Source organism: Paroedura picta, chromosome 18, assembly GCF_049243985.1.
Source record: "Paroedura picta isolate Pp20150507F chromosome 18, Ppicta_v3.0, whole genome shotgun sequence".
Taxonomy (NCBI): Eukaryota; Metazoa; Chordata; class Lepidosauria; order Squamata; family Gekkonidae; genus Paroedura; species Paroedura picta.
Genome location: NC_135386.1, coordinates 3,277,418 through 3,288,133, shown reverse-complemented (window position 1 = coordinate 3,288,133; position 10,716 = coordinate 3,277,418). Strand labels below are relative to the sequence as shown.

Sequence of the window (10,716 nt, the reverse complement as noted above, 5' to 3'; positions counted from 1 at the left end):
ACCCTGAAAAGTTGCTTGTGATTCCAGAATCCCAGCCCCCTGCATCCTTTACCTTCGCCAAGACTTAATCCACGACCAAGAGCTCACCTGAGCCATGTGTGTTTCTGTCTGGAGAACAGCCTTCTGTCAATAAGCCCAATGCAGCCAACCTGTCAGTCCCCTCGTCTCCCAGAGGCGAGGCATTGTTTGGCTGTGGGAAGTGGGAGAACCACACTCACCTCTTTGTTGAGGGGCTTGGGGGTCCGCCTGGCTGGAGTTCTGGGTGAAATCCTGCAGGAAGCACAAAACGGCGGCCTTCAGGGTTGGAGGGACGGGTTTTGAAGTAACGGTAAAGGAGAAGCAGAGGGGGTTGGCCGTGGCCTTCCTCTGCAGAGCCTTCCTTGGGGGTCTCCCATCCCAGACGTTTGGTGACCCCAGCTAGGGAGAAACAGAGGGGGCTGGCCATGGCCTTCCTCTGCAGAGCCTTCCTTGGTGGCCCCTCACCCAAGTAGCTTAGCTTTCCAAATCTGTTGAGATGCGGCTACGCCTTGCCGCCTTCCCTCCCGTTATAATAAGCAGATTTTTGTGTGTGTGTGTGTGACGTCTACCCCATCTGTAGCAAGAACCCATTCAGTTCAGTAACCTTTTTATTGGCATAAAGAGAACCCATTTTCTATCCAAGTGGCTGCATACCCTGGCTGGAGTGACAATTCAACTGGGGTCGGCATGACCTGAAATGATTGGTTTTCCCAGTCACTTCCTCAAGACTTCCAGGAGCGAGTTAATGTCACGCCCCCTCAGAAAAACACGGTCAGGTTTTTCTGGGTTCCTGCCTCCCCGAACCCCCAGTTCTCTCCCAAGCCCCTGCAGGCCTGGAAGTCTCCAGAATATGTAAGGCCGCCTCCCTTTTCTGTGGGTGGCCCCTTTGGAGCCGTGGCGCCGCCCCCCAAAATGCCGTTCCGTGCGGACCCCCTGAAGCGCCTCTGAGCGTGGAAGCCCCTTGCTCCATTATCTTGACTTTCGCTCCCTCCTAAACGCCTCAAAGATCGTGGCAATGCTCAAACGGGGCAGGAAAGAAATCCGCAAAATCACGTTTCAGAAACAACCAAGAATTGCAGCAGTGTAATGTTCTAATAGGGTTTAAAGGGGAACCTTGGGGTGAAGGCTCTCCCCTGAGAAATGACCCCATGCATTCCCTGCTGGGATCCTTTGAGTTAAGATTTCAACGTGAACATAAAAATCTGGCCGGGGAGGGGGGGAGAATTGGGTTGCAGAGAGAGTGTAGCGATTCCCCCGTTATTGTGACTCTATCCTGGTGACTCTATCCTGGAGAACCAGGTTTGATTCCCTCCTCCTCCTCCTCATGCAGCCAGCTGGGTGACCTTGGGCCAGTCGCAGTTCTCTTAGGGCTTTCCTGGCAGAGCAGATCTGTCTGGGCTCCCTTGGCCCCACTTACCTCACAAATTGTCTGTTGTGGAGAGAAGGAGGGAAAGGTGCTTGTAAGCAAAGTATAAAAACCACCTCTTCTTCTGCAGTTTGTAAGCCCCCGGAATCTCCTCGGTCTGTGCGGGGCTAACGCACTGGGATCCCATTGTTCCCTGCGTTTTTCCGGCTTCGTTCTTACACATCCTGCCAGACGGCCAAGGCAGCCATGTCTTCTGTCTGCCTCCCCAATTCCCCATATGGCAAACATTTATTCTCCAATCCCAGGGTCGGATCTCTCCTGCTGCCCCCACAGAGGGAGAACCGTCCCTGAAACGAATGGGGTATTTGCCTGCACCCAGATTGTGTCTCTCTGTGATAGCGAGTGGGAAAGCAGGAACAAATGAAAATCTGTTTCTCATTCTGCAATCTCTGGGTTGTGTGTGTGTGTGTGTGTGTGTGTAGGGGGGGGGGGGCTGGACAGGCCCTCTGGTACAGCTCGGCTTGTTTGTTTGTTTGAATATTACTATATTAGATTATCAAAACGAAATAATCTGAGGACCGAACAATTTCCAAAAGTGGAAACGCACATGTCTTCGGGCTGTCAGGTTGTGCAGAAGCTCAGGTGAACCAGAAATCCGAGCTCTTCGACAAATGCCCGGTACAATCAAACACGCTTGTGCGCTCGTGTGAGAGCTCACACCGGTGAGAGCTTTGTCACACTGTGGTGAGAGGGAGAAAAACAGTGTTTTTTTCCTTACACTGCTCTTCCCTGCCCAAAGCAGTTGACAAACACCTTTCTCTCCCCCCCGCCACAACACACAGCCGGTGAGGTAGGTAGGGCCGGAGAGCTCTGTGAGAACTGCTGAAAGAACAGCTCTCGGAGAACTGCGACTGGCCCAAGGCTGGCTGCAGGCGGAGGAGGAGTGGGGAATCGAACCTGGCACTCTAACCACGATGGCTCTTCAACGGAACGGATCTGGGGGAACCCAGTCCTGGCCTTCTAAAGCATCTCTGGCAAAACCTGTAGCAAGCAGCCACTGCTGCCAAGGCACGACAACAAAATTATAGAAGTCAAAACATCCCAGGGGTTAGGACATTATATTACTGCCATGTGCATTTCCAGTATCCCGAGCAAAAGCAAATGTTTGCGTCCTGCGGATTGTGAAGGCATCAAAACTTTTGGGAGAGTTCTGTTTCGGAAAACATTAAGAAAAGAAAGGGAGTTATCCACCCCCCCCCCCAATTTGTCTGCAGTTACGGTGGGACCGGGCCACCGAGCAGCGCTGCACGGAGGTGAGTCAACCCCAGAGGAGCTGCCGGCGGATCGTGGCGGATGGGCTGCCGGGCTAAAAGCCTCAGGAGGATGGGAGTGCTGCCCCGAAATAAAGGGAGGCCAGGAATGCCTAAAACGCACGCTGCGCTGTCACGATTCCGCGGTGCGGTTTGATTACGGGGAAACCGAATACGGGGCCGGCGAAACGAAGCCGACGGATGAATGAGTAAAGCGAATTCCTTGCAGGCAGCGCTGAGCGGCTTTAAATAATAAATCGACCAAGGGAAGCGGTTAGGGAGGGCAGCTTTACAAGAGGTGGCAGGATTCTGGCATGATTGGAACAGGCCACCCCACCAGGGCTAAGGCCCGTAATATTAAAAAGGGGCAGTTTTCCGCAGAAGGACAAAGCTGCCCTTATTCCTTCCGTGATGGGTGAGATTAAACTGCACGCTCGTCTGCGGAGAAGGCCCTGTGATATATTCACTTCTGAGAAGCTGTTCAGCATTACGTAGATGGCGTTTAAACCCAGCCGGCACGCTGCTCTCAATTCCACTAAAAATACGGCATCGTGGTATTTAGCGTGAACCCAAATTACTCTAAAGACGTTGACTCTTCAAGGAGAGACATTTGCAAGGGGGAGGGGGACGTGCGCCAAAATCTGTCCGATTAGAAGCGAATGCATTTTTTAAAAACCTTTTGCCGTGTCGGAACGGCTAGGCGGCTGGTCGGCAGCCGATTTTGTCCGGGAAGGAGGTACCTGAATGAAGGTGGCCAGCAAAATGCAACTCATCTCCTGCTCCAGAATGATCTTGTTTTGCGGGTTGTTGTAGCAAGCGCCGATGAGCGTCGGAAAGAGAACTTTGATCAAGCGCGGGTCGCTGAAATACTGGAAGGGCAGCTGGCAGAGTTTCTGCAGGACGGTGGGGTGGCGGCCGGACTGGACAATCACCTGGGGGAGAGAACGCAGACGGAAGAGCGTTAAGAACCGCACCCCCCCAAACCAGCGGGACGAGGAAATAACATTTCTAAAGCCGAAGGGTTTGGTCTTGCAAAGGGAGAAAAACCTGACGGATCGCCACGGATTCTTTTAATATACAACCGCAGCACCGGCACCGCAAAGGATAGGGAAGAAACCCTATTGTGTGCGGGTTAAAAACAACAACACTTGTACGTATGATCCCACAAGAGAGAGAAAGGGACACAACGTCGCCGGGGGAGTTTGAGCAGAAGAAAAGAAAGCCGCGGACGGGATTCTAAAAGAGGAGCGGCTGATAAAAGTTATTCTTCGTGGAGGACTGGAAGGCAGATGCCAATTATCGACCCCGAACTGGGAAGAAAGAGGAGACTGTGGGTCGCGTGGAGTTTGGATGGGCGCGGGCTTTAAGAGATTCCCCCTCCCGCTGGCCCGCTTATCTGTGCTTCTATCGGTGCCGCTGACTTTAAAAGGGGAATTGTTTAGATAAATGGAGTTCATAGCCGTGGGGATCTGAAACGAGAGGAAGAGCTGCCAGCAAGGGTTTCGGCCCTCTCTTAAATGACTCGCTTGATCCGAGACTGACCGGGTGACAAATGGCGAAATCTTCAAAATGTATCAGACCAGCTCCGAGGACGATGGACGCGGCGACGGAAACACGGAAGGGCTACCCGACTCAACCTTGGCTTTGCCAGGTTGGACGAAGCCCCTCGGAATTTCGGAACGCTGTACGAAAACCGGGAAAAGGTCAGGATTGTAAATCCGAAGGGGAGGGGGGGAATGGGACGATCCCCCCCCCAGCATTTTACAGGTACGCACACCCTACGACGACTGCGCTCAAATTAAAACCAGAAGGACACAAAGAAGCAGCCGAGAGGACGGGCACATAAATTACAGGGATTTACAGGTTTTAAAAGAACTTTTAACAACCCGTTTAAGAACGCACTCTCCCGCCGTAATGGGGCCCGGGTCAAGGACAAGATCAACAAAGTAATAGTTCACATTTTTTAGTTCAATAGCCAAAATGAAACTGAAAACCCGGGCAGTTTTCAATGGGAACCCCTTAATTCTCTTAAATCCAACAGGAATTTTAAAGACAACCAAGTATGCGGCCCTATGACTCGAAAGGAAGGCCCGGCATTGTTCCCCCAGGATGTCAAGGGAGCAAGGAGTGTCATTAAGGTATTAAGGGATACTCCCCTGAAACTATATTTCGATAAATGTCACCAACGTCATTTTTCAAAGCCGTCGTTTAGCTGAGATTTCTTTTTTACCATGAGAATTTTTCTGTTTTTTTGGTTTTTCGGAGGTGGGGGAGGGGTTTGCCAGGAATTATTAAAAATTGGATCCTTTTTGGACCCAGAATGCTGCAGGAACGGTATGAGAGTCTTTGATTTCCTACATGCTTCGAATAAAGTTCCACGAAATGTAAGCCCAAATCCTCTGCCGTTGGTAGCAACTTCCTGAAACAAAACTAATCCAGAGAACCGGGCTGGATTCCCCGCTCCTGCTCTGCATGCAGCCAGCTGAATGACCCTGGGCCGGCTGCAGTTCTCGGAGGGCTGCTCTTACGGAGCAGTTCTGCCAGAGCTCTCTCAGGCCCGCCTACCTCGCAGGGCCTCTGTTGCGGGGAGAGGAAGGGCGGGGGTGTTTGTAAGCTGCTATGGGACTGCTGAGAACTGCTGCCCGAAGGAATCCCTCTCCTCTGAGCTCTGCCTCCCCTTCTGGGACCGCTCACAGCCTCTTCCGAGACAGCCCTGGCGGATGTGTCCGTTCGCACCTCACCGGATCGTATGGCTCCATATGGCGAGCAGCGCTATGATCTAAAAACCCCCAAATTCCTCCTCTCCTTATGCGCTCTCTCGGCGGCCTCTTTGTTCCTCGGCCCATGAGGCTCTGCTAAAAGCCCCGAGCCTTTGTTTCGGCTTCCCTCTTCTACCATTGCCTTTGGGCTGCCTCTTATGGTCGGGATGCTCTCCCCTGGCGCCTGCAAGGTTCAACAAAATAGATTAACCACCCCTCTGCAAAAAAAAAAACCCAATCTGGTTTTCCCAGGCCTTTGCAGAACTGTCTTTCTCTTCCGCCCTCGTCCTTCTCCCCTGTGAGTAGGGACTGGCCAGTGTATTCATTTACAAAACCCAGCTCCTGGCTTTCTGCCCTCACAAGGGCCTAGATGACGGCAATCTATGTGAAACGACAACCATGGCGGTCTTGGTCAAACAACTTCAGCTCAGCGGGCTCCCAAACTGACTAGCGTGTGAGCACTTTTGGAATTCAGAGCATGGATGGTGGGCATGGCCACAAAATGGCTGCCAGAGGGCGTGGCCACAAAATGGCTGCCAGAGGGTGGGGAGATCAGCCAAAATGGCAGCCATTGGGGGGACGAGTTCAGTCACAAAATGGCTGCCAAGTGTTGGCGAGATAAGCTGCAAAATGGCTGCCGTAGAGTGGTGGTATCAGTCACAAAATGGCTGCCACGGAGGGGACAGGATCAGTCACAAAATGGCTGCCAAGGGGTGGTGAAATCAATATGAAAAAAAGGTGAGGTCCCAAGCCAAACCTCCGCCTAGGATGGGGAGATCTTCTGAACAGGTGCTCTCTACAGTTTCATGGCTGATGAATTCCAGAGCTCTCATGAGATTGGCTCATGGTTTTGGGAAAGACAGGGTGGTTATTCTCCAAGGTGAGGCCTACAGATGTCCCCTGTTGTCCATCTCCATCTTGAGTTAGCCCACTGGACGTGGCACCTGCCAGCTACATTCAGACATCACGAACAAACTGCAGTTTGTGACACACGTGAGCGTGGTTTGTATTTTTTTAGGTCTCCTCACTCAGTGTCATGGTTAAGAGCGACGACCTCTAATCTGGCACGGCCGGTTTGATTCCCCACCTCCCCATGCAGCCCGCTGGGTGACCTTGGGCTAGTCACAGTCCCGTTCAGAACTGTTCTCACAGAGCAGTTCTGCCAGAGCTCCCTCAGCCTCACCCACCTCACAGGGCGTCTGTTGAGGGGAGAGGAAGGGAAGGCGATCGGAAGCCGCTTTGAGACTCCTTGGGCAGAGAAAAACAGCATATAAGAACCAGCTCTTCTTCTTTTACCACCATGCCAGAATTGAAAACTTCCTGTCTTGGCACAACCCCGATTGTTGCGATGCTCGGAGCGCACATCTCAGAATACCGCCGGCGGCAACGTTGCAAAATTTGCTGGCCGGAGAAAGCTGGAAACCCGCTACCCTCAGCGATCGCCTGCTCAGAACGAGCTCGCTGAACTCCACTTTAAAAGAGCCTTTGAGAGGATCGGGTGCTGTGCGTCATGTCACCCAAGGGTAAACAGCCTTTTCGGGGCCGGTCCATTTGCAAAGAGCTTGTCTTAATTAGACAAGTTGTTTCCTCATCTATCAAAGAACTCCCCCGGGCAATTCCCTCCCACCCACCCGGTTCCATTAATAATCATAATAATAATAAAAACCACATTCATCTTCGGGAGTTAACAGTTGCAAGGAGAAGCCATTACCCAGAGATCCTTTAATGCACCATTTGGATGGGGTCTTTTTTTTTCTTTCTTTTTTTTTGTAGAATTGGTCTTTGGAGATGCAATCTGAGCAATGTCAGGGTGAGATTTGTGAGCGTCTCGCTCTGTATCTATATATACTCCAATATGTGTATTCTCTCTTGATGTTTACATAGCTAGAGAGAAGGTCTGTATATGTTTGTGCATGTATATGCATGTGATATGATACATACATCTGTGTGCCTGTGATGTCGTCATCACAGTTAGAGTAAATCAGCTCACACGTAAGGGCTACCTGTTGTCTTTTGAGTCTTTTCAGAGCCATGCCTTAATTTAAGAGTCACTTTCCCCACTACAGAGTCCTCAAAGTGAAAACCAAACATAACAGAGGGACAGCCGATGGAAAAAGGAGAAAATGAAAATTCACCTGTAAGTGGCTATCATAGACTGACATGGAAGACAGCAGGGGGGGGGGGGGGGAGGTTAATTCGCATTATTACAGAGCAGAGAGGAAATTACATAAAGGATGTTCAGCGAACAGAGATGGGTGGCATAAGATACCTGGAAAGTGGAAACAATCTACAGAAAGCAATTGGATGCCTCCGTCCCAAAATTGTCGTTTTATTTTCATATTTGCATTTTTCTCCCCCATCCTGCCCTGTAGGGCTGGGGTAGTCGATCTGTGGTCCTCCAGATGTTCGTGGACTACAATTCCCATGAGCCCCTGCCAGCAAATGCTGGCAGGGGCTCATGGGAATTGCAGTCCACGAACATCTGGAGGACCACAGATCGACTACCCCCGCGGTAGGTTACCTGGCACAGATTGGAGCTTGGGCTCAGAGAAAAGAAATAATTATTAAAGACTCCTGTGTTTATTTGGGATTGTCTCAGACGCGGCAGAAACACAGAGACAAACCAACGGCTACCTGGTTTGGGGTGGTCATTCGACTGGAACTAAAAAAGAACAGAAAAGGGGGGAATTGTTGATTCGGAACCCAATGGACAGGTTTGATATAGTTTCAGGTCGCTGTGATAAAAGAACTGGAATTGGTTTAGGTCTAGTCCAGCCTTTCTCGACTTTTTTTTATCGTCGAGAAACCCCTGAAACATTCCTCAGGCTTCGAGAAACCCCCGAAGTGGCGCGATTGTGCAGTATTTTTTTGGGAAGCAGAGCTGTGGACACGCCCACCTGGGGCCCCTCCCCTGCCCACCCCTCTCCAGGCCCATCACTGGCCATTTTGGTCATATATCAAATATATAAACACAACCATTTGGGGAACACTTCCAGGGCCATCAAGAAATGCCAGGGGGTTCACGATACCCTGGAAGAGGAAGCCAGATTTCTCAATTTCCCAAATGTATGAAATATTCACAACTTGGATTTCCCTGTCTGGGAAGAAGTAGCCAGAGCGCTAATGCAACATTAGACATTCATCACTTGCAGCTCCTGTAAACAGCAGTCTAAATATCCCGACTGGGTAGGATACCTCCTCTCATGTATCCGATCACAAGACCCCGACCGGAAACACAAAATGCCTGTATTCCGGGAATTTAAACTGGTGCATGTGAGACTCGTAGCCCTCTCAGGCTCTCCCACAGATATGCCGTGTGAAATATGCTCCCGACTCCCCGAGGACCACCCTAACCACTGCAGCGAGATCTCCTTTCTAGCAAAAATGAATTTGATGTTAAGTGACGTGTGAAACCCCCCCCCTCCTGCTCCCTTCTCTTTGACCTTTTTCAACCGTTTATTCCCCGTCCAGGTCCGGCTCTCTCAGGAGCGCGTTCGGCTACAAAGCTAATGGCTCTAAAAGGCCGCCCGCTGCCGTTCTACGATTCTCCTGTAGAAATCGGGACGCGATCGTTAGAAATGTTTTGGCTGCCCGAGTTCAGCCGTAGAGCGAGGCTACAGTTTCATGTCCTTCTGTCTAATCTGCGAGTCCGAATCGGAATAAAGGAGCGAACGGTTTCGAACAAGCGGGGACCGAACTTCGTTGAGACGCGATTCGGAACGGAACGGTACGGTGCCTCCTTCCGCCCCGTTGGATGCTTTGAACCCTTGGCTCTACGGGAGGCTGTTTATAACTGCATAAAAGAACCTGTTCTTTTAGGAGATAAGTCCGACGTGCATCCACCCCTCTTTCACTCTCCCTCAAGTCAGATCTGCGTTATTTCTTTGTTACTCTATAAACAATTCCCAGACTCTAAGCGTTTAATCAGAAGGGGATGTCATCGCTCTGGTCAAACCCAGCTCTCGTTTTTCTTACTTGGCCATTAGGAAGGGATCTGTCAGGAGGAAGAAAAAAAGACGGGGGGGGGAGAGGGAAGGAGTGCTTTTGCAAGCATTCATCACGGATATCGACCTTCCCTTAGGAAAAAAAACCTGTTGTTTTCAAGTTTTAAAAGGCTCGTCTGGTCTCTTTTAAGACCCCAAATGGACACAGCCCCCCTCGCCAAATGGAAGTGAGTATAACTTCAGGTTTCACTGTATTAACAATTCCCTGTGATTTTCACTTGAAGGCCGGATCTGAATGTTTAATGGTCAGTACAAGAGGGCACGGCTGAAAGTCAAAATTCAAGCCCAATCTTCATTCCAATATACAGCTCTAAAAGGATCTTCCGGTTGGCGTGAATCCACATACCCTCCATGCTAGATTTCAGGCAGAGGGGGAAACTGTGCCTGGAATTTATTCACATAGATGGCGGTCACAAATGAAATGGTATCCCTATATATGAAAACATATATTTCTTAATCTGCCTGGTCATATACAAACTAAATTCCAGGCACAGTTTCTTTGACACTGCTACAATTATTGTGGAGTAAGTAGGACTAATTACTGGGGAGGGGGGGGAGCTGGTTGCAGGATCTTCTCTGCATTTCTATAGAAGAAGAGTGTTAAAACTCTATGAAGAGAATCGGATTTCTGTGAAACATATCAAGTACATGATGCTAGGGTGGAGCTTTAAAACATCAAGATGAGAGACCAACAAGATTTTTCAGGGTATGAGGTTTACAGAGGCAAAGCTCCCCTTTTCACATACCATTCTACTCTCAAAAGCTTATATCATAAAAGTGCTCCTGAACGTGAATCTACCTGTTCTACTGCAGCCCGACACAGCCTGCCTCTTCTGCAGACCAACACAGCCTGCCTCTTCTGCAGACCAACATGGCTAGCCTCTTCTGCAGACCAACACGGCTACCCTAAAACATGCCATCCTGGACCCCGTTGTGATGCCAGACCTCTGATAAGCCGCATTACGTGCAGGATCGGAGCCCTCGGACGCCATGACAAAAGAAACTGTGACACCTTTTAAATGTTCTTTAGATAGCCATCTTAATAACGTTTTCAGAAAGGATAAACAAACGCCGCATTTCCAACAGATAAACTAGTTTGAGAAAAAGAATATATAAGTAACAGATGTAAGAAAATGCACAGCGTGCAAAGGGGGGGGGGAAGAGAGATTGGAAACCAAAGAAAGATCGTGCCCTCTGGCTGTCCGGTCTAATGCGATCACGTCTTGTTCTTGTGTGAGTGCCATGGGAAAAGCAGTAGG

At 50.2% G+C, this 10,716-nt stretch overlaps 1 protein-coding gene across 5 annotated transcripts in view; it reads right to left on the bottom strand.

The window, feature by feature from the left end:
* SCAPER (S-phase cyclin A associated protein in the ER) overlaps window positions 1–10,716 on the bottom strand; it is a 121,594-nt gene that overhangs the window by 1,863 nt on the left and 109,015 nt on the right. For all 5 annotated transcript variants that reach the window (XM_077318168.1, XM_077318169.1, XM_077318166.1 and 2 more), the window contains 2 exons: window positions 3,435–3,626; window positions 219–270 (listed from right to left, as the gene is read on the bottom strand). In XM_077318168.1, the coding sequence (XP_077174283.1) occupies window positions 219–270; window positions 3,435–3,626 (244 nt within the window). The remainder of the gene's footprint in view (window positions 1–218; window positions 271–3,434; window positions 3,627–10,716) is intronic.